Consider the following 26257-nt stretch of genomic DNA (forward strand, 5'->3'; position numbering starts at 1 on the left):
TGGTCTCTGCCTGCAGATCATCTGTTTTTGTTTATGTGTTGGTGCTCCTTCCGACTGGTAATTCTCAACAGAAAATGTGATTTCTCAGTGTTGGGTCTGACAACAGGACATTTTCAGGCTGATGACCGAAGAGCTCCATCACCTCCAAGTCCTGCGGCGAGGCTAAATTTCTAATGTCGGGTCCTCGGACAGACAAAAATAAGGAGGCCTCTGCTTTAAAGGGCTTCATCTCACTAGATGGGTTTTCATTATTTGGCTTTGTAAAAAATCACAACACAAGTTTGTGCAGCTGAATCCCAGAGGTAAACATTTTTCTCTGAAACGAGACATTTTTCAGTCCTCTTTTAAAGGCTCAGGTTTCCCTTCATGACACAAGGTCCATCATTAAACTACACACCCACGTTCCACATTAAAGTATGTGAAATAAGGCTCCACCTGTACTATGTTAGGCCCTCAATTATATGTCAGGGTAACAGAGCGCTCCAAAACACAACTTTGTCTCCCCGAACCGTCCCTGAAGGATGTTTCTGTTGAGCTCTAAATGCTCTCGTCCACCTCGTTTCTACTGTGACAAAGTGAGCGACCAGCTGGCGGCTTTAGTAAAGCGTGTAGCATTTAAAGTTCTAGTTAGTTAGTACGGAGAAACATGTTCTAAATGGACAGAAAAATACTGGTATTTAAGTAGAAAATGTTGAGTTGTTTGTTGAACATTGAGTAAACAGACAGAGCACATTTTTGTAATATACTGTATGGTTACGGATTAATAAAGCTTCAAACAGACAACCATTGATACAAGCAAACAGGATCCCTTCACATTTAAATTTCTCTTTATCACAGTGTTAACGTGTTGAAGCTGTAAGCTGTACTTATTTTTAAAACATGAGGTTTAATTGGGGGAAAACTTAATTTGGGGCACTCTGCTTTTATTGCAACAAAATCTTTCCCTCTTCAGGAAACAGCCAGCTTTCCCTCTGAGAAAAAACAGAGAAAGAATCTTGACATGATTTTAGTTTAACATATTTCTATCTCTCACATACACTGTAACGCACACAGAGGCTGAGTAATATCTAAAGTGATAGAGGAAATTGGAGAGGACTCTGTCATTATTAGGGCGAGGCAGATGGTGTCCCATATCAGTCCTGACGGGAAACTGGGAAGGATGAGTCATCTGACTCTATTGAGCTATAGTTTTAAAGGAGTCGTGTCAAGCCGACGCGTGTTTGTGCCTCTTACATGGCGCAGAAGAGGAGGTTGAAAAAGTCCCAACAGAAAGAACAGAGGATAGATATTAGAGTAAAGAAAGTTTCTGTATTGCTCAAGTTTCAGGCAGAATTTTGCCGACATTTAAAAAAAAATCTAAAACAGAAGCAGTGCACATTTCTTTGAGCTATCTTCATGCAAATGGAAAATCCCAAAAAGCAACGGCCGATAATGTTAAAGAGAGAAGTGACACAGGCATGTTAGTCTTCAGCATTGGCTTTCGGGTTCGGGTTAAGACAACTGCCAATAATACCATTTTCTTTGGGTTCTTGGATTTGTCATCTTATTGACTGGAAATGGCCATTTAGCTTCTCAACCTCATTAAACAAATAATCTAAAAATATTTCTCTGTCCCTTCAGCACACGAATGTTATATTTACCACAGCTTCAAATGTGCTCAAGTCATATCTTTCTCTGTCAGCTTTTATAGGATTGCTTAATTTTCTGGCAAAAACAGAGTTGAATGTGTTTCTGCAGGTGGATGGAAGCATGTGGGAAGATGTGGTACTAAAAATGGTATAATACTGAGTAGCTGGGCAAAATTCTCCATAATCTACCTCCTCCAGCCACCTAAGAGATTTCTTTATTGGGGGCCCAAGTTGGGAAATTTTTTTGATTTGTTCTTCTGCCTAACCTTTTCCTTGTGGTAATGCTGTCATCACTTCCCTAAATTAGAGCTTGTTTATGGTAAGCCGGTGACTACAAAGGACACATTGGAATATACACTCTCCCGCTGAGAGTGTTTGCGTGCCTGTGATGCTGGAGAGGTTAGATGTGATGAGGCACACTATGGCTGTGGTGCCTGAGAGAGAGAGAGAGAGAGAGAGACAGACAGAGACAGAGTCCTGTCTCTCTGGATAGCATCCTGCTTTTGATTTTCATAGCATCAAAGTAGTTTTTGTCACATCCAGAGCTCCATATGTCTGTGCGAGCAGGTCAGGTCAAAGCATCAAGCCTCAACAACCATCTGGCACCATATTTGTCAAAATGTCAGGTGGGTTTGATTCTCTGCCCTTAACCTCCCTGCCGCTCTCCTTTGGCTGCACATGTCAGATGGCAGCTCCTAAGTGCAGTGTGTGTGTGTTTGTGTTTGCGTGTGTGCGTGCGTTTTCTGTATGCATCTGCTTTTTCTCTGAGTGACACATGTGGGCCAGCTCCTACAGGGCCGCTCCAACCCGTGCTGTCATTTCCTTTCTGGAAGCTACTCTGTCATTATTATAATCATCACCTTTCTTTCTCTCTCCAGCTCTCCTCCTCTCTGACTCGCGCCCCCTCTAACTTATACTGTCACGTTGATACATCTGGTTCAGTTCTGCTTACTCCTTTCTCTGCTCGTGATCTCTCTGACTTGTGCTGTCATGTCAGGGCACTGCTAACTGCAGTCTGGTTTGTCACTCTGTGGTTCAACACCACTCAGTCCTCCCTCTGTATCTCTGTTTCAGTTCCACCCAGCTATGGTGACACTCGTGGTGGTTAATGTTAACACGCACAGATCTTCAGTCACAGAGCTCAGTCGTCATTGAGCCAGTCAAACTTTCCCCTGGCATATGCGAGGCTGAATTGTGTTGAAAGGTGTAGTATTTCCATTCGATGGGATCGTGCAGCTCTGACATGGTCTTGGCTTTGGACTTTTTTTCCCTCCATGTAAACATGCTACAGCTTAAATGGAGAGCTGGAGACTGATGCAGTACACGCGACACCACGTGATGAATAATGGCAGTAGATCTGACATTGCAAGAATGAGCCTTTAAACTATTTACAGCATACATCAATTTTTTATTTATTTATTTTTTGTTCTGGTTTAGTCTTTGTAAACAAAACTGTCCGATCACTCAACCTGTATGCAGAAATTTAAGCATGCAGTATTATTTCAGTTCTGGCCTTTGGAGAATGTTTTGGCCTATTCAGTTAACCTTTTGAATCATTCCAACTTTTAAGTCAGAATAAAGCCATGACATTTACAGCATGTGTCAGTGAATCATGCAACATCTCCCTTTGCAAGTAAAATCAAAAGAAGTCCATTATGTTCTTTAAATAACATTTAAATTCAAAGTGGGACCATCCACAGGATGTGGCTGTGGACTCTTTCACTTATTTCTACATGGATATCTTGGTTTTCCTGCTTTAAAGTTCCTGTTCAGTTTCTATTTGAACGTTGTCTACCCATTGACTCACAACAAACGAGTCGCTCATTGTTCCGCCGCGACAGTCGCGTATCATCACCAGTTGATGCGGTGATGCCGCCCTGATCTGCGGCGTCTGACGACACCAAGGTGGGATCGTAATTGAATTGTCCGTCATGGCTTGGCCTTTTCGCTTCATGTGGGAGCTCCTCTGTGTCGAGGCTGCCAGAAAGTCATTACAGCAAATTAGTTATTCTGGCCACGCACCAACTCTGTCACGCTCTTCTCTACTCACTCTTTGTGTTTGGTGCCAAGTTCTCATAAGGATGCAAGCTGCTTGGAACGTGATTGAGGACTGTAAGGTTATGAATTAGATATACATAGCCCTTTGTGTGTTTTTGTTTGTATGTGTTTGTGCATGCAAGGTTGACTGTGGTATGTAATCAAGCTCTTTGATGAACCTCCTGTTTCGCAGGTGGCTTGGGAATGATCATCATCATCTTGGCATCATCTTTTATTAAGGACGCATGGCCAAGCGCGTTTAGTCACAAATGTTCACACGGGCTCTAATGAACAACGTGGCTCTCGTTCTCCTTTTCCATCTCTGCAGTTTTTTTTTTTGGAAAATATCATACTGTTAAGCTTTCTGTTTTAATACTGCACATATTCAGTTCGCAGAGATAATGGTGGCAGATTTACTGCTTTAAATTCACTGTCAGGTTTCAGAGAGAGGTCGACAAAAGCTGGCCTCTCATTTCTAATTTGCCAACTGAGAAATATATATATATATTTTACCAGCTGATGGTTAGCTCATTAACCTCATAGCAGCTCCTTGATTACGATGAAAGCGCCATCAATGGCAGATTTGCTGACTTGTTTTTAGACAGATATAATAAATATGCATGTGAATGCTACGTGGATAATATTGTACTGCAAAAGATGAAAGCGTAAGAAAGCAGTTTTGCACTCCTGAAACTAAAATACCATTGCAGTATAGTGAGTCTGTCCATGTGCTCTGGATTAACCCAGAAAGCAACCAGAACACAATGACAGCAGAAAGTTCCACTCAGTGTTGTTTGCCGTTTTAACCCTTACACGAAACTGTTGCTCATGCTGTAAAATTGAGAAGGAAGTTGATCTTAATCTGTAGATTAAAGTGTGGCGTAGATGCTCACTTTGTCCCGTTATTAATCCAGCCTAACTTGTATTTTGTTATAAGGGATATTATCAGACATAACTTGTTTTTTTTTTTTTTTTTTCTAACATAATCCTGTTTTGTTGCTGAGATTGCTGTATCTAGTTGTAATTTCACCGTGTTGACGCGAACTGGGAGCAAATCACCACAGAAAAACACAATATAATGAATGAGTAACTCTTAAAGAGCTTCTTCTTTTCTTTTTTTATACCACTACAACACTACAGACTCAACACAGATTGCCACTGTCAAATTAATTCCCTGTTCGTTTTGTGTCGTGTTTTTTTGGTTTTGGAGGGAACTAAAACAAAAGACACTTCTCAGACTCATTATTACTTGCAGCATGTATTCTCACTGCAATTTACAGCCGAGGTTTGATGGACCTGCTGGACTTTGTTACAATTTGTAAGCTCTAAGTGGAGGAGTTCACTTTCTGAAATGTATTTATTTCTTTATTTTTTATCCCTAACACATGCACACATTCCCACACAGGAAGCCATGCACACACACTCAACTCAATCTCCATTACGCAAGATAAGGCAAAATCTGTCCACATCTCCTGTGGTCTCTTTCTCTGCACTGACTGACTGGCCAAATGATGGGATGTGAAACCCCCCTCCATCTGTCTGCAGGAGTAAGATAAATCTTGTCGCCCACACATGGACACTCAAAAATTTGTGGATGGACATACACACATCGCATTCTAGTAGACGCACCGGCTCTCTGTCTGGTGATAATCACTCAGGGAGAGGAATGGTTGGACCTTAATCTGTCTCCATGGCAACGTGCCAGGTATGTTGTGGGCGTGCATCTACGGTGACCGGGCATGGCAGGAAGTTACATGCTGGATATACATCAAACACACACACACACACACACACACAGTCACACGCTGACACAAACTCACAGAGGGAGAAGCGATGGATTTATCTGGTGATACTCAGATATGGCTGATAGGGTTAATTGGTTTTCAGAGAGCATGTAGAGGGAGAGAGACTGACACTGACCAGATTACTGCAGAGACGCCAGAGAAGAGGTGCCAGACAGAAAGAGCAAGAGGCCTAAGTGGAGCAGAAAGAAAATAAATGTAAGTGAGGATAGAAAGTGCAAGTCGGTGAGATGGAAAAAGATTTGCATTTTACTTAGGAAGCAAAGTAGAAGTCATAGACTCCATTTAGACCAGGCATTAAAACGTTCCTCATATCCAGATTTTATCTGGGTATGATATTAACTTCCACAATGAGATCTGATAGGTCTGGCTCATAGGACATCCTCCCCTTATTTTAGACCTTTCCAAAGAACAGCAAACTACACAAAAAGAAGGTAAGCATCTGTGACATGTTCATAATTTAATTGCAAATGAGAAATCATAGTGAAGCATTATATCACTCAAGCATTCAGTCTGTTAATGACTTAACAAGTCTCTTGAAGCTTTAGCTTTACAAACTCCACTTGAATTTTGAAAGAAATGAAATAACACTTGGGATTGAAGGGGAGATTCCGAAAAGGCGGATCAGTGAGTTTATAAAAGGATCATATGTGGCTTTTATTCACTCAGATAAATGTGATTACATGGCTCTTTTTGGAGCAAAGTTTTGAAAAGCGAAACACTCTCTTTAATGCAAAACAACAGTACTTTTTTGCAAGAGCAGCTGCCAATTTTCTTCATTGGCATTTCAGCAAGAATGTTAGACAGTGAATTTTCCTCGTTTCCCCCTTTGCATAAAGAGCTTTTCCGAACAATGTACCCCACAAATTTACTGTGAAAACGCTGTTGGCATTTTTCATCACATTTCATAGATGTTTACAAAATTTTCAAAGACAATTTTGAAAAACCAAAGTTTCACGAACACATTCAGCTTTTGAGACAGCAGAGATACCAAGAAGCAGAGCTGCATTGTCCAGGAATGTTTATCTTGATGTGTGTATCATTCTGCGTTTCTCCGTGGGGCTCATTTTTCTTGTTGGGATTGACTAAACACACTTTAAACACACTTTTCTCTCTCTGGTGTATTGCTGCACATGCAACTGTAAGCAAGAGCTGTTGACAACCAGAACAGGGACAACCACCGCTTCCTGCTGCCAGTCACTGAGCCACAGCAGAGGAGAGACTGGGCACCTCAACAGCAGACGATGCGTGTTTTCCATTCAATTACCCCTCCCATATTTTCCCAGGCAGTCAGTGATTTATCCCAGCAGTTTACTAGTCAGCAGCACTTTATCCCAGTTATGAACCCCCCGCGAAGTATCAGTCATTTGTGCTGCAACAAAGTCTGTAATCTTGTGTATCTACACTTGTTTATTTTTAAAGCTGCCCCTATCCATGCGTGTACAACAATGGGTTAAAAGACTACATGCAATTTGATCTCCTCTGGCCTGTGGAATATTTTGGTGCCTTTCATTGCTGTGGTTCACTTTCTGAATTCTCAAAGCATCATCTTTGGCTGAAGCAGTGAAATAAAACGAAAAAGGGGGACACATGACGTGGCCTTGGTCCAAAGCCTCTGCCCATGCTAATGTAATTAATTGTGAAAATATCAGCATTATTACCTGTGAAGTCACTTGCACACTTCACAAAGAACTAATGAAAAGCTGAAGTTGAAGACTCTTGTCTGAGTCAAATTAATCCTGGTCTAGATTTAATTTGAGCGAAACCCTACCGGGAGATGCAGTTTGGGAAAGTGGAATCTGTCATTGTGATTGATACCTGTTCAGTTTTTAAATTAGTTATGTGACAAACGGAGGGAAGTCGCAGTAAGAGAGAGGCTGTGCAACAAGCCTCTCTGAGGGCTGTTAGGATGACGATGTTAGCTGTTTTTAAGCATGGTGGAATTTCTGTCAAAATTATAAAAGCACATTTGGATGCAGAGGACTTGGCTGAAGGAAGTGAAGGAGGCCATATTTCTGAGACGGCCGTACCAGTCACAGTCGTCGGTAAACTAATTTCCACAAGGTTGAGGCCACGTTCTCCCGTGCATATGCACACTGCATTTTGTGCAGTCTGATGAAAAATTAATGGTGTAGAAATGTCCTTGAAATGTAAAAGATCCCTGTGAAATTGCAAATGAGGAGGGAAAGATTGCCCTCTGCTAAACTGAAGGACCCTTTCTGCATTTTACCCTGTCAACATATAATTTGTTGATTTGTCAAATATTTGCACTTAAATTGTTATTGTGTCCCCGGTGGGCCACTGTAAGCAAACTTAGATGAGAGAAAAAAGTAGAGACGGTCAAAAAAACAAAACAGCCTGAAGTCACAGCACCAACAATGGTAAATTCAGTCAGCTGGAGGGGAAAATGCAGCGCAAACTGAGGAGAAAAAAGAAATGGTGAAGGAGTTAGACGTTATTTGAACTTTCGTCTGATCTGTTTCTACTTTCAGCTTTTTGCCATTTTCTACATTAATATAGCACCTTCCAATATAAATATACCAATATTTGGTCAAAATCCATAAAAAAAACAAAACAATTCAGCCATTAAAAATACTCAGTACACCCTCTACATAGGACTGAAATCCTGAAAACTACTGTATCTATCAACCCCAGTGCCTCGTCACATGCACAGTCCTTAAGTGTTCTGACCAACGTAATGGGTGTCAGTTTACCTTCACATCCTGCAAGTGATGTAAACTCTCTCATGGCAGGAAGTGATTAGGAAAGATGTAGAGCGCCATTAGCCAAGGTGCCAAAAGGCTCACACACACACACAGAGGTCTTATTGAAATAATAAACATTGACCACAATGCCCTCTCGCAGCATCAGGAAAAGATGTTTGAGAAGAAACTTTTTTGCAGAAACATGAAGTAGTCCTAGGTGACGGTGCGAAGACATATAGAAATGAAATGAAATGAATCATGCAAGGTCCATAAGAGAGGTCTTTTTCAAACACTCCTTAGCTACTATTATGGTGGTTAGTTTGACCTAATGCAATATATTCTCTATATAATGTCACAAAATAGTGACTGTATTTTCTGTAAACATTTGAAGGAAAATAATGTCTGTAACAAATAAAAATTTCCATCTCTTCTCAGTGTAGTTTCAACTATTCTGTAATAAATATTCCTAACACCTTTTGACAAATTAACAGCTTTAACACGTCTGTTACTCTTTCTTTGACACTTGTTAATCCAACATTGTCTCTCTTCCTGGCAAGTGCACGTGCACAGTGTACGTTTGTCCTGCTCACTGCCTGACGTTCCAGTGAGTGGTGTCACATGATTATGGCAGCGTAATTCATCGGTTACTGTAAATGTGAGAAAAATCTGCTTTTTGAAATGCCAATGTGATAGAATTCCCAATAATTCTCAGTTTATAAGTCCTGATCTGGACCCACACTGTCATCTGCCAAAATTGATTCCAAATCTAAACCTGCCATTGGCGTCCCTCGGCAGAAATCCAGACTCATCAGACCGAGCCATGTTTTTGCCTACTGCAGCCTCGGAGCTCTGTTCCAGGCAGATAGCAGTGGATGCTGATGCGGTCATGTGTTGCTGCAGCCTTAAGGTTCCACATGCCGAGCATTCAAAGATGCTTTGCTGCTAAAGAGCGGTTGTTTGAGTTACTGTAGTCTTTCTGTCTGCTCCAGCCCGTCTGGCTTTTCTCCCCTGGCCTCTCGACAAGGCCCCTTTGTCTGCCGCACTGATGCTCACTGAATGTGTTTTTGTTTCTTATACCACTCTGAGTGAAATGCAGAATGCTGCGTGCAAATCAAAGGAGATCACCAGTTTCAGGAATGCTCAAACCATCCTGCCTGCCACCAATTATCATAGTACAGCAAAGCAAACTTCTTTTTTTTTTTTTTTTTTTTTTCAGCACTTTTGATTCACGTTTTGAACCTGAGCCACGTGACTGGCCTTTTGGATAGTTAGTTGAAAAAGCAGGTGCGCTGCTAATGAACAGCTCAGGGATTGGAGGTTGAAACATTTCTTCTAAAATATTCTTCCCTGCTTTGGTTTGTAGATGGGTGTGGACTAGCATCTCTAAAGAGGTTGATTGTCTCTGACAGACTGAGTGTCTGTTGGTAAATTGTCTTTGCTAATGTTAATGGTTTTAGAAGTAGTTTCAGCTTTTGAAGCGCTGCTTTACTTCTGTTGTCAACATCATAGCTGATAGCTCTCAGTTGGATTTAATTAGTATGCGGAGCAAGGCAGATTTTTTGGCAGCGTGTAGCCAAAAAATAACAAATAGATCTTAGCAAAACTTTTTGTTTTGTATTGGAAAACAAGGACGATATTTTCTACAGATCACGTTAAATCTCAACGTATCGTGTAATCATCGTCATAAAATTCTCTCTTTTTTTTTTTTGAAGATCAGTGAGATGTTGCTCTCCCAAACTCACATGATGTTGTTCCAACCTATTGAACCGACTGGTGTTTAGCAGAGAGATGACCACTTTGGTTTCATTTAGAAACCCAGAGGATTTGTGACAATAGATTTTTTTTTTTTTTGTTGTTACCTGCTCAAGGGATTAAGCTCTCAAATCTCAGGTATTAGTGGGTTTACAAGCGGGATTACATATTGTACTTGATGCACAGTCGTTCCAAACTGATAATGCACCGGTATGGCTAACGTAAGTACAGGGAACTATATCCTGAACAGGAGTAAGGACAACCAGCAGGAGCATTAATCATCTTGGAGATTCTCAGTAATGTCTGGCGTGGGTGGTTTTCCCGAATGGCCCACAGAAACGTGACTGCGGCAAAATTGTAACACTGGTTCATTGTTCTGCTACACACTGTCGATAGCGAGGTATCCATTCAACTGGAAAGTCCCTTTTTTTTTTTTTTTTTTTTAATAATGTGTGAAATTAAGCTTCACACCAGGGTCCACTCTCATTAACATAAACATGTAATCTCCTCGCGTGCGCCTTCTCACATCTTACAGGCTTTGTGTGTGGATGTGACCGTGTCACACTAGATCAGATGTGTCAAATAACTCAGAGAGCTCATTATCCAGATAGATTCCTTAGGAGCTAACCCATTAACTGTACATCAGCAACAGTAACTCACTCATTATACACTGACTGAATGAATTAATGCACACGCACCTCATAACTCAATATTACACTGATGGAAGTAATTTCATCGCATACCCTGAATTTTCTGTTGATTAACTTGTTCTAGCTTTTTCACACAGCGAGCAGAAGAAACCAGTGGCCCAAGTAGGGCTTCATGGATGATGCAACAATGTGCATGAAGATCATGCTTGCACTTGCGAAGGGACTTGAGGCCATTTGTACAAAAAAAGAATTGACTAGTTGTACCCATAAGTGAATAAAAACGTTCCCTGAGGGGAAATTGTCTTGATGACTAAGTATGCTTATACATGTAGCAGGTACTGACAGTGCAAAAGGGTTTGAATTTTATCTCCCCCCTGGCCAGCATATCACTGTCTCTCTCTCCGGGGCTCCTCCAGTTTACCTGTCATGAAAAGTAAGAAAAAGAAAGAAAAAAAAAAAAAAAAAAACATTCTAGGAGGAAGAACTGTCAATACACTTTAGAAAAGTGTGTGCCAAGGAGTCTTTGGTTTCACTGTAACTTCATTTATTTTGCTCGCTGACCTCCCCACGGCTTGACAAGGACTTGGATATTTCCACGCCAAGCTGTTGCACAAGGCTCTTCAAAAAGAGATATACAGTACCTTGTAAATTATTGAATTTATAACTGACATATATATTAACTGCGACTATCTTACACTGCTGTGCTGCTTGGCAAGAATGCATTTGTCTTCGCCTAGATGTTGAGTCCGGGTCAATCAGACTGAAAAACAGGTACAATTCACTGTTGCAGTCAGCTCTCTTGAGGTCAATACACACACAAGTGCATAGCGCACACAGAGATAAATACAGAGCAGTACTGCAGACAATAAATAGCCTGCTGATGTTCTGTGATGTTCTGAACAGCATGACTTTAGTTGGTGACTCGACGCTTGGCTAAGAGGAAAGTTTCTATATTTTTTTCAACCTGGAGTTGGTTGCAAAAGCTGCCTACCCATCAAAGTTTAGCCGACATTTGACATAAATGTTTACCATCTGCAGAATGACACACTACATTAAGTTGGGCGGTACCGCACAAACCCAATTAAGGCCACTGCCAGGTTTTCGAGATGTAAATGCTGCATAAGAACAGAATTTGGCAGATCAAACGTTGGCTAAAGGCTACATGTGGCTTTGTGTGGTTCCACTGAGGGATACTGTACACATCAACAGTCCACTTAGTCTCAGAAGCCCCCAAAAAAAAAAAAAAAAACTTTTTTAAGTTGCTTTTGTTCATGGCAAGAATGTTTTCAGACTATAAATTTAATTTGTAAACTTGTGACAGTGTCAGATTTCCACACTTCTTATTGTTATTGTGCTAATATTGAAGCAAAAAGAAAATGGCAGTGCTTCTCTACTTCTCCGTTTTGTCAGGGTGCTGTTTCTCCCTCCCCAGTTATACATTTAACCTCATCAAGTGTCACGCTTTTTAAAATTTTGAGGGTAAATTTACAGTCCAGAGCTAGTAAAGGGATCTGTCAATCATTCAACTTTACACATTCCCAACATCACACATCCTGTTAAGGACGCATCACGTTAATGAAGCTATCTCACCCGTCCCTTTCGTACGTACGTAAACAACGAAATAAGAACCTTCTCTGTGTTTTTCCTTTCAGTTGGGTGAGGACACTTTCAACCGTGCCAAGCTGTTGAACGTCGGCTACACGGAGGCCCTGAAAGACGCCGAGTACGACTGCTTCATCTTTAGTGACGTGGACCTGATTCCGATGGACGACCGCAACCTCTACCACTGCTACGACCAGCCGAGACACTTCGCCATCGCCATGGACAAGTTTGGTTTCAGGTGAGGTGGTGGATTCAAGATCAATATGGTACCGAATGCCTTCACACAGATTTTTACTTGCAATATCCCATCCTTTGAACTTTTTACACTCAGATCATAAAATAGAAACCCAGTTGAATGTAGAATTTTAATATGCAACAGAGTGACTATCAAAAAAACATTAAGAACTGGCCTACAGTCTCTGTTTTGACAGCCAATTGACTGAGCAGTAAATACTGTGACTAAAGCTCATTATACTGCTGCCAATGCTGGTGTGGTCATACTTCTCTGGTCCTGACAAGAGCGTGATACAAAGTACAACTAACAAGTACAGAAAGTGAAGAGACACTTGTCAACTCTGTGTGTGAAGACAGAACCTGCTCAGGCAACCTGAAAGAGGAGAGTTACTGAGGGAGCTGTCTGAAGCATGAAAGAGCGATGCAACAAATTATTTGTGTTTTTTTTTTTTTTTTTTTTTGTTTGTTTGTTTGTTTTGGTGTTTTTTTATAAAGATTATTAGTTTCTATGGCAGTTTGAAGCTGAAATACAGTATAATTCTGAAGAGCAGCAGATAAAATTTGCATGAGGTGCAACTTACAAGTGAGTAAATACATTTATAAACTTTATATATGTGGATTACAATGCCAAGGAATAACAGACATCTGCACTATAAAAATTTCACAATATTACCAGAAGAGCTTTATAGTTTACTGGATAGTTGGCGCTGAAGGATTGGGTGCTGTTTAACTTTTGTCTTTTGCATACAGTAATGACACCTCACCTGCCCTTAATTATCTAAAAGCACAAGAAGCATTGATTAACGGCTGAAACCTGGCCAGTGAATGTGACCTGCCCATCCAAGAGCTGTCAGTCCACAAGAGTTATCCCAGCGAAAACCCTCAGGGGCCACAGCGGCTCCCTGATATAGTGTTCAATAAGCTAATGCTGTCTGGCAACAAATACAATACCAGGTGGCAGGCAAGGTTGTCTTTGTATTTGCAATGAATCAGTAAAGACTTGAAATAGTTTCATCACACTTTTTTTTTTTTTTTTTTTCTTTTTGTCCTCCCAGAAAATATAGAAAATGGGATACAAGTGCTTGGTGGTTAAGAGTCAGTGGAAGGTCACAGAATTGATTGTAGTTAATTGCTGATGTAAAAACCAGATCATTGTAGAGGACCGGCTCCCAAGGTTAATGTTTTCTGAGTGAGCCTACCAATTTTAGTTTTTTTTTTTTTTGTTTGGTCTTTCCACTTTTATCTTTTAGGAAGCTGCAAATTAAAAGAAAAAGAAAAAGAGACCATAGCGGGAGGAAATGGAAAAAGACCTAAACTGTCACCAATGAGTAAACTTTGTATTTTGGCTGTGTCATTCCAGAGGACAGCCACGACTAGCTGCTTCCAGTTGAAAAAGCGCAAGATGTGTTTTGATAAATGGTCAAATCTTTTGGCGGTGGAAGTCGGGTCACATTAAGTGCCACTCTATTTCTGTAGCACCTCATAACAGCGAGCAGCTCTCTGAGCAGAGAGGGTCACCTTGTCACCTGTTCACAACACCACTCTTCTGAGCATGTTATCATGAGAACCACCCAAGGTAGAGGAAATCTCGAGCTGTATCTCACTTCAGCGGCCGGCTCCTTCGAAGTTTGAAGACTTGCTGTGGCAACCACGATACAATCAGGCTGTCTCACGTCGAAGACATTATCAAGGATCCACTGGTTGGCTCCTTCTCTTCCCAATCTACTCCAAGTTTATCTGCATGAGAGTGAAGAATCAGAGTGGAGTCACGTTTGAAAACAAGAATAAGCCAGATGCCACTAATAAAACAGATTGCATGCTCATCCAATATGAAGACAAGATCAAAAACTAACATACATTTCTGCTATATTGTATCGCAGTAGCATTTTCGAGTTAGCACTTGACGGATAGATTTCACACTTACTGTGGATTAATCAGAGCAAGTTAGTGGAACCACGAATGCCAAATCTGTTACATAAAAATTTAGTTTATCCTCTTTTTAGTGAGACCTAATAAAAAATTTAAACTGAAGGAACTTCTCTTGAACTTCTCGTGGAAAACATGCTAACAGTAGTTCATTCCCTCCTTCGCTGTCTTTCTCTCCTCGTCTACTCTCCTAGCATGTGTCCTTTTTAAGCAGAAGCGCACACATGCCCACACACACACACACACACACACACACACACACACACACACACACACTAGTTACCATACTGTTGCTGGGAGAACTTGTGCAGAAACATATGGTCTCATTAATTTCTGCTTGTCATCTTTCAACAGGGAGCTGTCATACTTTGACAACACATACTGTACGGAATGCGCACACACACACACAAACACACACACACACGCACATATGTATCACCCTCTGGTTAGTCTCCAGGCGGCTGTCATGACACTCCTGGTTGCCGTCCCACTCCACCAGTCTCATGACTTTTGAAGAAAAGATAAAAAATACTTGTCCACCTTATTTTGCCTTATTTTTGCCAGTTTGTACACGTGTGGGTGTGTGTATGTGTGTGTGTGTGTATATATATATATATATATATATATATATATTTTTTTTTTTTTTTTTTTTTTTTTTTTTATATATATATATTTTTTTTTTTTTTTTTTTTTTTTTACATATCTTCTTCTCTCATCATTGCAGGACTCATGTGGGAACTACTTTAATTCAATTAAGCATTATATGACATTTCTAATCTCAATGACCAGATACAAATTGGAAGTGTTAAGACTATGCCAAAGTATATTTTTTTAGAGTTTTGTAGTAAGTAATGACAACTTATGACTTCAATTTAAAATGCATTGTCCCAACTACAAACAAATTCCAAACAACGTGAGCAAATGTAAAACTGTGAATATTCATTCAAGCAGCTCATTTGCACTGAGAAATGTCACACTTTACATATATAAAGCAAATCCAAAAGCTCCTCTTTAATCTGAGGCTGTCTGTGATGCCGGTGTCCAGGAATCACAGACAGCCTCAGACAACCCCAGAACACGCAGTGAGATGATGCACTGGCCAGTGGCCACTTTTTACAAGTTGTGTCTGTGTAAACGCAGACCTGTTCTCAGCATTAATTTGGAGAAGCCCTCTCCAAACTCCCCTTGTTATTGCTCTGGATAAACTGTTGGACAGATTGCTAGGTTAGGCCAGACGTTAATTCATTCCCCATCTAGCTGTTAGTTAAGCTGCTCATCAACACATCATCTGTTATATGACCCAGACCATGGGAAACGTTAAGTTCAAATTTGTCGCCACTTTGTTGTTCCCAAACCACCTGCTGCAGGTTTCATTTGTGACAACAGCTTTCCCAGGGGAGGTTTGATGCAGCTCTGGGGGGGAGGTGGGACGTGGAGTATCAACACACTGCTCAGATGTGTCTAAACTAAATGCAGCCAGTGGCAAAATGAAGTGCTGTCCAACTGGGCCAAATTCAATAAAACGGGTTTTTAAAAAAGCATTTCACTGAACGTGGTGAAAGTAATTAATGATAATACTGTCCAATAAATGTACTGAGAGGAAGGCTTTTCTGATTTTGTCTCACACATTAAGTGAAATGGATATCTTTCTGTACTTTCACATAGTCCAAAAAACTAATATCCTTTTGTTTCAAAAAGCCACCCAGCAACATTTCTATGGAATTTAATCCTGTGTGACAGAAGTGGAGCAGATAGCTGAGGCTGCAAATGAAACCAGTTGTTTGTTTATGCCTTTCTATTTCGGTTGTAATAACATAGACATTTGCAAAACTGCATCTAGCGCCTTTGAAATGTAATTTTTTTTTCGTGCCACTTGTTATCAACTGCTCCCTCATAAATCTGCCCCAACCCTCACGTATCCCATCTCTTCTCCCCGCCAACTCCCCCCGCAGGCTGCCCTATGCCGGCTACTTCGGAGGAGTTTCAGGCCTCAGTAAAAAACAGTTTCTGAAGATCAACGGCTTCCCCAACGAATACTGGGGCTGGGGAGGGGAGGACGACGACATCTACAACAGGTTAGTGTGGAAATATACAGCAGAAGCGTTTTAATTTTTTTATGAAGGCAATAAAGTTTGAACAACCAAAACTAAATTACTTGTCAAGAGTAGCATTTTGCAGCGAGTATACAGCACAGCAGAATACACCATCTGTCAGGGTTATGTTTGCTAGCCTGTTTGGAATAAAATCCTTGTCAGACCACCAGCTGCAGCGCAGGCACACACACACACACAGTCACGCACAGAGACACACACTAATATCCACATTGTTGCAGCCTCCGCCGGGTAAGCGTAGCACTAAAATGTGGTAAAATCAAGTCTCTCAGCTAAAGTGACACGGAAGCTCTGCACGGAGTGGGCGACTTATTCTAACTGTTTGGAAAAAGAGAATGACGAGTAAATAAATTTGCCATTTGAAGCACGTGAGTCGGCTTGAAATGGCTTGCTCAAGATCACTAATTGGCATTACGATGCAAGTGAGTTGAAATCAACTGTGGCAGGAGAATATGAGCTTGACATGCACACAGAAGGTGAGTTGAGTTCCATGTAAATGCATGGAACCACTTACGGGGGCCAAGGACCATTAGTTTAATTCATTCATTCAATTCAGTATTCTTAGTTGCTAAGAACATCAGGTGAACAGAATTAACAGAGCTACTACTTGGGTGGTTGTTTGCACTGAAAACTGTTTAGTTAGGTGACTGACTATTAGACAAATGACGGCTGTATTAAAACCATCGATGTGCACTGCAGCATTCGGTTTGGTAGAAATACAGTAAGGAGACATTTTATGACACCTGAATAATAACTGAAGGTTTCCATATCTGCCATAATATCCATTCAGCTGCAGTGAACACGCCTGCTCTGCCACTTACATCTGTTTATCCGGGCAATAAACTGAATTAAACATTTAAGGTGGCGTAAAGATTTTCACAATGGAAGAATCTTTGAGTTGTCTCATCAAATTAGCTTGACAAGACAATGCATTTCAGCCACGTAAACACACATTATCTTTCAGACATCAAGGTCTGGATAGACTAATTATAAACACTTGTGCAGCTCCAAACACAAACACAGCAGGAAAAAATGCAGCCTAGAGGGTTTCCTTTTTTTTTTTTTTTAAATCTCTGTTCTTCACTATCTGTCTTTTTCTTTGTCCGTGTCCTGCTGTCACGCTCACATTGTGAGGCTTATTTTCCTCCTCTTGGTGGAATAGTACTATGAGAGAAAAGAAACTATGTATTATAAGAATGACATTTGAAAATTGCTGTTTTTGAGAATGGACTGCGTCTGTCAACAACATATCAACACGTCATTTGGTAAGCTGCGATAAAAAGAGATCAATGTCTAGTTCACACAGGTCTCATGTAGTTCATGTTGTGCGTTTGCGTGTCTAAGGATGACAGATAAAGTTCAGACATTTGCCTTTTTGTTGGATGATCAGCACACGAGGCCATTAGATGCCGTAGATTTCCCTCGAGATATTTTTCTGCTCGCCAATTCATGAATTTGTACTGTCATGAAATGCAAAATGGCATGCAAGAACATCATTAAGACCACAGAGGGGGAAAAAAAGCCACTTAAGTTCACCACAATTGTCTAATTTCTAAATGTACTGCTACATTTCCTCAAATAAGAACCAAATCATAAACAAAGTGGCATCCTGGTGAGATTTAAATTAACAAGTAAGATTTTCCTATTTGTCTTTCCTTCATTTGTGGACTGAATTAATTTAAGAGCTTTTATGGTTTAGCATTGCTGATTATTTAGTGACCACAAGTGGCAGTTGCTGGATAATGGCTAATTGAATTAGATTCATTTTCCAAAACCGTCTGGGGTCAGCAGCTTTAATGGCATCACCGCGGCCACTGTGGTGCTGTAGAAGTTTAGAGCAAATAATTCCAACAGTATTTGCCGGGAGTCCCTGTGCAGACCTGGATGGCGTCCACCATCACTCTGTCATTCTGTCATCCTCGTCGTCTGTCAGCTCTTCACTGTGGAGTTTTCGAATGCTAATGCACCTTTTTTGCATTTTAGAGTCAGTAAATTTTCCACTTTTTGTTTTTGTTGTTATTGCTCATATTCATCACAAATAAACCCATCATTTAAATCCGAGGGGGAAAAATTATGCAGAACAACTTTATTGTTTTCTTCAGTAGGAAACCTATCCAGAGATTGGTATCTGTACAATACTTGATATTCAGTTGATTTGATTTTATTTGATTTTATTTTTTAAGTTAAGGACATTTTTATTTTCTAACCCACAGCAAACATACTTGGGTGCAAATAAGGTGTTGACTGTGCAGGAGAATTCACAACTTATTGCAAATTCAGACAGTGACAGTGAAGAAGTTGGCTGTGCTGCAGGAGTTGAGGGAGTTTTGGGAGTTTGGGCTCAGTTGTGAAGCCAAGCAGACTACACCATCACTGCTCTGTGTCAGACATCCTTCGCTCTCCTTCGCTGATTCCTGAGCTTCATCTGTTGTTCCACCTGCAGGTCAACTTTCTCTTTGTTTCCCATGAGAATAATCCTAAAGACTTTGGAAATCCGCTCTAGCACCGACACAAGGATTGATACCGACATTCAATGTAACACTTCTACAATGAATCAGCTTCCTGTCATGGCATTTTCATTTGTGGACTTTTAGTTTAGAGCTCCATAACAAATGATTAAAAGAAAATAAGTTACATTGAACATTATCTGCAGAACGCTACTATTAAAATATGATTTAAAATATGATTTGCTGCAGATAGATGCTTAATACTGTGTGAAATCCTAAAATATGTGTTGGACGACTCCATTTATTTTTGATTAATCTTTGCAAAACAGACAGGTGGGGGTGTCGGTTATGCCCACTGGCTAGTTCGACAGCAACAGACAAGCGAATACAGATTTTCCCCTCAGGGATCAACAAAGAATCATTAGTTTATTTGCAGAGATTGGTGTGTGTGTGTGTGTGTGTGTGTGTGTGTGTGTGTGTGTGTGTGTGTGTGTGTGTGTGTGTGTGTGTGTGTGTGTGTGTGTGTGTGTGTGTGTGTGTGTGTGTGTGTGAGAGATCTGAAACTGAACTCACAGCACAGACTGTCGTGGTGTGCGGAGGGGAGGACGAAGAGCGTAGCTGGCTAACCTAAAGCCGAACCGGCTCAATCTCTCAGGACTCAGTGAAATGTTTAGAGGAGAAGGGAGCAGAGATGGAGAGATAAAAGAGCAGTGGTATAGACTCGTGCCCGTGAAATCTGACCCTTTTTTTCTGTTGTTTAACCCTCAAAAAAACCAAACAATTTGTTTGCTGTTTTTCATCCAGCTGGTCTGTCTGTGTTTTAAAGATAGTAGGCGCACAGGTCTGAACCCTCACAGTAGCCACTACACAGTCAAAGCGTCCTTGAACTCAACACTGAATCTCCTTATTCTCTCATAGGTGCAGAACAGAAAAGAGCATCAACAAAATGACTAAAAAAATGACTCTTTCACACTTTCCTTCAGCTCCCCTCCCTCACCCGCAGATCCCTGCACCTCTTTGCCTCTCTCTCTCTCTCTCTCTCTCTCTCCCTCCCTCTTTCTCCCTCTCTCTCATTTCCCTCCAGCAATTTCCTTTTCTATGCTGCTTTTGATGCCACAGACTATGGCATGGCCGGAGCCTGAAATGAGTCCTGCTAGCTTAATGCCTGCCTGAGGGGGCGAGCTGCTCTTGCTGGTCAGTGCAGCACAAGCCCGTGGAAGAGAGGGCACATGCCACGTACACAACCGCCACCGCCATTTGCTCACATCCCCGCCACTGTGTAAAAATTTGTTGGATAATACAGAGAGAAGAAGTAGTGAGAGGAAAGAATCTCACCGTCTCTGAACATATAATTCTAACTGTGGGTTAAGACTGCTTCTCCTCCGGCTTTCCCCACGAAGACTGCATGCGCTTCTTTCCCCTTCCTCTTTTCTAAACCTCTTAGCAGCGACTTTTAACAGAGCCAGAGCCCAAATCATGGAGCCACACTCGCACCAGGACAACACGTGTGGCCCTTTTTGTCACTTGCATTGTTGTTTTTTGTTTGCTAGCCCACTTGGATCCAAACAGCAACTGCCCAATTTGATTTTATTCACAGATATGGAAGTCACTTAGCCTTTTTCTTATGTAAGAATATAAATGATCTTTTTGTTAATTCTCAAGATGATGATATATTGCTGCTCTGTTTGACTGCAACTGCTGCCATCATGGCTGGTAGTGTCACTTCCACTTCCAAGGTGTCTGTTAAGGTCAGCTGCGTTATAGATCTGACTGCACTCAGATCTAACATGTTTGGATCAAATCCTTCTTTGTCAAAGATCAGAAATAACATTCTGGACCCGTGAAGACCTTGCAAGGAGTGTTGCAAGAGCTGCGAATGAACGCACCAAAGAGTATGCAGGAATACAAATGATGTTTTCGGATTCCTTGTCTCTTGAGGATGGTTCCCCATTGCATATGATCCTTGACTTTCTGTGCATGTGCACAGGACGTGTACAGGCACGCCGCCGAGCGTGGGTCATCCGCATCATGGCAGCTCTAGTGAACCGGTGCACAGTCACTATGGTTACATGAGGGAAAAAAGAGCGTTACAGAGTGTGAGTTGGACTGTGTTTACACAAGTTTAGCAGGTCTGCAATTACAGCTTGGGCTGTGTCACGAAATGCGACTGCAGGATTAATGAATAGGATTATTAAGAGTGCCGGTGTTCTTGTCACCTACGTGACTGAAAGGTGTCCCAGGTTGATTACACAGAGTCACCTCTGGAGGGAAATCAGTGTTCTGTGTTACATGGGGTTTTAAAAACACATGTCAGGTCTGAATTAAAAGAATTTACAATTGATTCAAGTAACAAAGGAGCAGGATTAAGACCATTGCTTTTCATTCCTCTTTAATTTAATGATTTAACTTTGTCAAGTGGTGATTAAGTCACATCTTTTTCCTTCAAAAGCAAACACCCACTACGTTTGGCAGTGAAAATGTGGCTACCTGGGTAAACAGAACCAACAGGCACTTTGTAGATACCATGATTCTTAGAAATCAGCATGACACAGTAGAGAGCACCTCCCTCACAAAGAAGTAGAATCATTGCCGAGTGAAGATGTGGTGACAGTGGTAAGTAGCAGCGGTGAACACAAAGGGTAGCGCGAGCATGCATAGTGTGAAGATTCAGTTCACTCAGGTTCAGGGTTCAGAAACACTCAGTCCCGGCACAAAAAAAAAAAAAAAAAATCATATTGCTCCAGCTCTAAAGCGTCTCCACTGGCTCTTTGGTGATTACAGAATTGATTTCAAGAGCTTTCTCCTGGTCTATGAAAGGTCTGGCCCCAGAATGTACTTCTGACAGCTGCCAGTTTTGCAACCCACCGGGCACCCCAGATCACCTGACGTCGCTTCAAGTTCCCATAGTTAAATAGAGACTGCTGAATGATAGGCATTTTGTTTGGTTAAGCTTTTATTTTGCTGTGTGTGTGACTTTGATAATAACCCAGAGTCCTTCCGTGAATTTGTGCCATATAGATTCAGGTAACAAGTTTTTAAAAAATCCAGTTATGTGCAACGTGATGGGTTGGAGAAAAAGTATTAGTGTTAAAAAATCTGCAGTGTGCAGCTGAAATCAATTCACTTTTTGAAAGTGGAACAATGCAGGAGGGAATTCATCAGCTATTGCAACACATTTTCTTCACAAATTCAGCAACATTTGTGTTTTGTGTTAGCTACAGCTCTGATTTGTGGCTCCTGCAGTGACTTCTTCTCTGTCATACTCGTACAAAATACCTCGTGGGTATTTTGGTATTTAGAGGGTTGGTCCTCTAATCCAAATGGGATTTCTTGATTAGAATCAGTAATCATAAAATAGACCAACTGAAACAGATTTTCTGTATTAATATAGAGCCATCGTTGTAACGCAGTTGTAATGTTGGATATGGTCCGTTTTTGTGAAAGGAGGGATGGAGTCTGCATTGCTGTCAGCCTGTGAATAATGCTGCTCTTTTTCGTTGATGAACCCTAACCTGTCTGTTCCATTAAAGAAAAATAGGGAGCTGTGGAATTGCAATGACTTTTTCGGGCCATCTCCTTTAATCAGAGGTGTGTGGCAGAAGATTAAAAATGATACTGTATGTTTTATAACTACATCTATGTAACAAAACCGGCTCTTATTTTCAAGAATATGATCCCAGTTTTATATCTTCTAAAATTAGATTTAGTCTCTCTGAGAACAACTCGCATGGCGCTGGAAGTAAGAGAACTGATTTTACTTCTAACTGCACATATTCTGACCGGTAATCCAGTAAAACACGTAAGATGTGGATTATTACAGCGAGCGGCCTCCCCAGTGAAGGAGAGATCTTTAAGACTGGACCATGTCCTTTGCTTCAAACCACCTGCCAAGCATGATGAGGAATCTGCTAATAGAAACAAGAAAAGGAAGAGAGGGAAGACCAGAAAAAAGGGAGGGAGAGAAGGATTTAAAAAAAAAAAAAAAAGGAGTTGGAGAAATGAGGCATAGAGTGGAAGGTATGGTGCAGCAGGACAGGCACAGTCAGCAGCTGCTGGTACAGGAAATGCACATGCAATGAAGCAGTGAAGCATGAACTGACCAACACCAGCTCGGCCTCTTTTTTTTTTTTTTACTTGGCAAAGAATAAGCCAACCTGTGCAGATATGTTTGTCTCTTTGTGTCTTTGCCCTTTAATGAAAGCGCTCATTAATATTAACCCGAGCCACATCTTGGCCTGTAACCATCTCCATTTTTGGATTAGCAATGAGTCAAATTAAATCTTGGAAATAACAAGCTGGCAGTCATTTGGTGTAACAACTGACACGGCTTCCTTTTCCCTTTACCAAATTGCATAGACCTTTCATAGAGATATGCTCGCCGGTGCTTGTTGAGAAAAGGAACGTGGAACGTTAAAACAAAGCATTATCACTTATAGAGTGCACAATTCGATTTTAAAGATGGTATTTACACTTTCCTCCAGATTATTTCCTGTATGTCTCTTCTGGGACTCTGCCCCTTCTTGATATTGCTCTAATTTTGTTTATTACCTTTAAATTGGCTAATTTAGAGGTCATCGCTGATCTGTTACTTAATTTCGATGTACTTAAATAGTTCCAATTCAATTAGAATTTGGTCTTTCAGTTTGTGTGTGAAAAAACAGGCAGATGTGTTCCCCATTGAGGGAAAGATATTTCCTCTCTCTCTCTAGTTTTCACCCACACACCTCACTTTTCTATGACTTTTCTTCTGCTCTGCATCTGCCAACCTTCCACACATAACCACTGCCGCCATCGCCGCCTACTCCTCCTCCGCCTCCTCCTCTCCCATCTCATTTCTGCACGAAGCAGGAACTGAGGCAGGACATCGGGCTTAGCACCCAGTGCTCGTCCACTCCATTGCTCTAATGCAATTACCTCTGCTGGTGGGAATAAAAGAGAGAGCTGGAGAAATTCCTTATTAATCCAATCAAATAAGTCCATGAAGTCCAAGTGTGTGTGTGTGTGTGTGTTTTTTGCTTGTGTGTCTACTCTTCAGGCTGATATATCTTTTAGCACATTATGTGCAGTCCTCCTTGCCTCGATATTTAAACAAGGAAAGAGAAGAGCTGGACACTTCACTCTATTTCACAACATTAAGAGCTTTTCAAATGTGTAAGTTGCTTCTATTTGTGAAATAGGCCATGCTACTTAATGGATTCACTCTAGGAGAGCAACTGTAGCTGCATGTCAATGGAGCCTTTTATTCCACTGACAAGCAGAGGGATGAAGGGAGTGACATGCAAAATACTTGAAATTATAACTGTTAAGATTGCAGTCCTAACAAATTGTGCATCGTTCACAATAAAAGGCACCCTGCGTGTTAACATTTTATATTGTGAAGAAGCAGCAGTAACTCTACATTTCATGCTTTTCCATTTCCTGCAAATCTCTTCTGATTTGAATCCAGAAATTAAAAAAACAACTGCGTAGAGAGAGAGAAGCAGTCAGTTCGTTTGGAAAACCCACCTAAAGCTGGTCCAACAGCCTTGCAATAACAGTGTCTGAATAAATCTTAACATTTTTACCTTTTTTTTTTTTATAGAATTGTTGACTAAACTGTATGATCATTTTGGAAATTGTAGTTTATCGTTTGGTGAGAAAGTCACTAACTTGCCCCTGTTTATATCAATTTGAGTCGACGGGCTAACATTCACAACTTATTGGGGTTTTTTTGGATGCTTTTCTTGTCTTTTTCTATAACTTGTGTGCAGATTATGCAGTTTGCTAATTTAATAATACACAGCATCTTAAAATCAGACATTAACTTGCAGTCTTCACCCCAGTGAAGGTTAGTGAACTGAGTTAACACCCATGGCAGCGATTTAATGTGTTATTTATTTTGAGTACATGATCCTCCGAGGCTGCTCATTTACTCTCCCAGTCTTTGGAAAACACAGTGGCCTCCCTGTGTGTCCATTTTATTTTCTCTCAGTCATTTTCATTTGGATCCTCTAAAACAGGACCCCCACGGTGGGGGATTTCACAGCGGCCGCCCACCAGCTGTGTTTCTGTGGAGGTGGCTGCCGAATGTGTCGGCTCCAGATTATATACATCACACGGGAGACACTGAAGAATTTCATCCTGCAACTCCGCTGTGTCCCAGCTGTTTCCTTCGTTACATAGTATTCACACTATGCTGTCACACTATGTTGCTGCCTCCCACTGTCAGAGCAGAGGAAAATAATGACTGCACTGATGTGTTACTGCGGTGTGTGTTTGTGCCCCAGCTCCCCAGTTTTGTTTTGGTGAAGGACACAGACCTCTGCTGTCTCCGAGAGTGAAGCGAAACTAGTTGATTAGTTACTGCACTTGACGGTACGGTGCACACACACATATGCACATCATCACATCAGCACATAAACAAAAGGTCAGACAAGGTCAGTGGGAGCGCGCATTTTCTCTCAGAAGCTTGCACTTCAATCCTGAGCAGCATTTTGCTTTGAGTCGGTGTGTTCCTGACCAGGCATCTAAGACCAACTTTCAGTCATCATGCAGCGCTTCCTGTTGACTGACGAATGAGCCAGTGGCGAGTTGAACTACCCTTGGGGAGCACTTTTTGACCTCTCGGCCTAATTTCAAAGAGGAAATTTAAGCAGGCAGAGAAATTAAGGGGCTAGAGATGGGAGGACATGGCAAGAGATACAGAATTGATGATGATGTTTTACATAAGCAAACACACTCTGATCAACTTGTGTTTGAGAAGCCAGAAAACTGTTTCCATTTTCTCTGAGGATTATCTGCATGATTGTCAATGTTTGACAACAGCGGGGATGCCATCACCTCCATTTCTCGCACCGAGAGCCGAGCACAATGGGGATGCAACAGCTTCTGAGCTTTTCAACACACAAACAGATTAACAATTCGGTTCATTTCTTCTCTTCCTTCCTCTGCATGTTTGTATTAGCAGTCTGAGCCAACCTGACACTCATCCGCGCTTTGGTTGAAGTTAGTTTGATTTAATCCAGTAGCAATGTTTGACTTTTGCGACTGTTTACAGCAAAGTTGTTCAAACATGGTCGCTCACCCATCCCAATCGAACTTCTTTAGTGCGTATGTTGGAACTGTTAATGGCTCTTTTCATTTCTAATATGTGATGTGCTTAATACAGTATATCATATTTAACCTGCATTTATTGGTCATGGGCACATATGGTACATGTATGTAACTTACATTTTTACTCTTTGTAATCTCGTTGGAAAATACAATAATGATTTAAGTTGCAGGCTATAGCTTTGTTTTTTGTTTTTTCACAATTTTTTTTTAAACCCTTCAGTTTCAGTGGCCTTTTGGTGACTGGAAAGTATTTTTGCAATTATTCATCTGT

At 41.1% G+C, this 26257-nt stretch overlaps 1 protein-coding gene across 1 annotated transcript in view; it reads left to right on the top strand.

The window, feature by feature from the left end:
* Positions 1–26257, top strand: part of b4galt2 (UDP-Gal:betaGlcNAc beta 1,4- galactosyltransferase, polypeptide 2) — a 111099-nt gene that overhangs the window by 72685 nt on the left and 12157 nt on the right. Inside the window, exons 4-5 of the mRNA XM_029525198.1 lie at positions 12227–12414; positions 16289–16411. Coding sequence (XP_029381058.1) covers positions 12227–12414; positions 16289–16411 — 311 coding nt within the window. The remainder of the gene's footprint in view (positions 1–12226; positions 12415–16288; positions 16412–26257) is intronic.

The sequence above is a fragment of the Echeneis naucrates genome, chromosome 17 (assembly GCF_900963305.1).
Source record: "Echeneis naucrates chromosome 17, fEcheNa1.1, whole genome shotgun sequence".
Lineage (NCBI taxonomy): Eukaryota > Metazoa > Chordata > Actinopteri > Carangiformes > Echeneidae > Echeneis > Echeneis naucrates.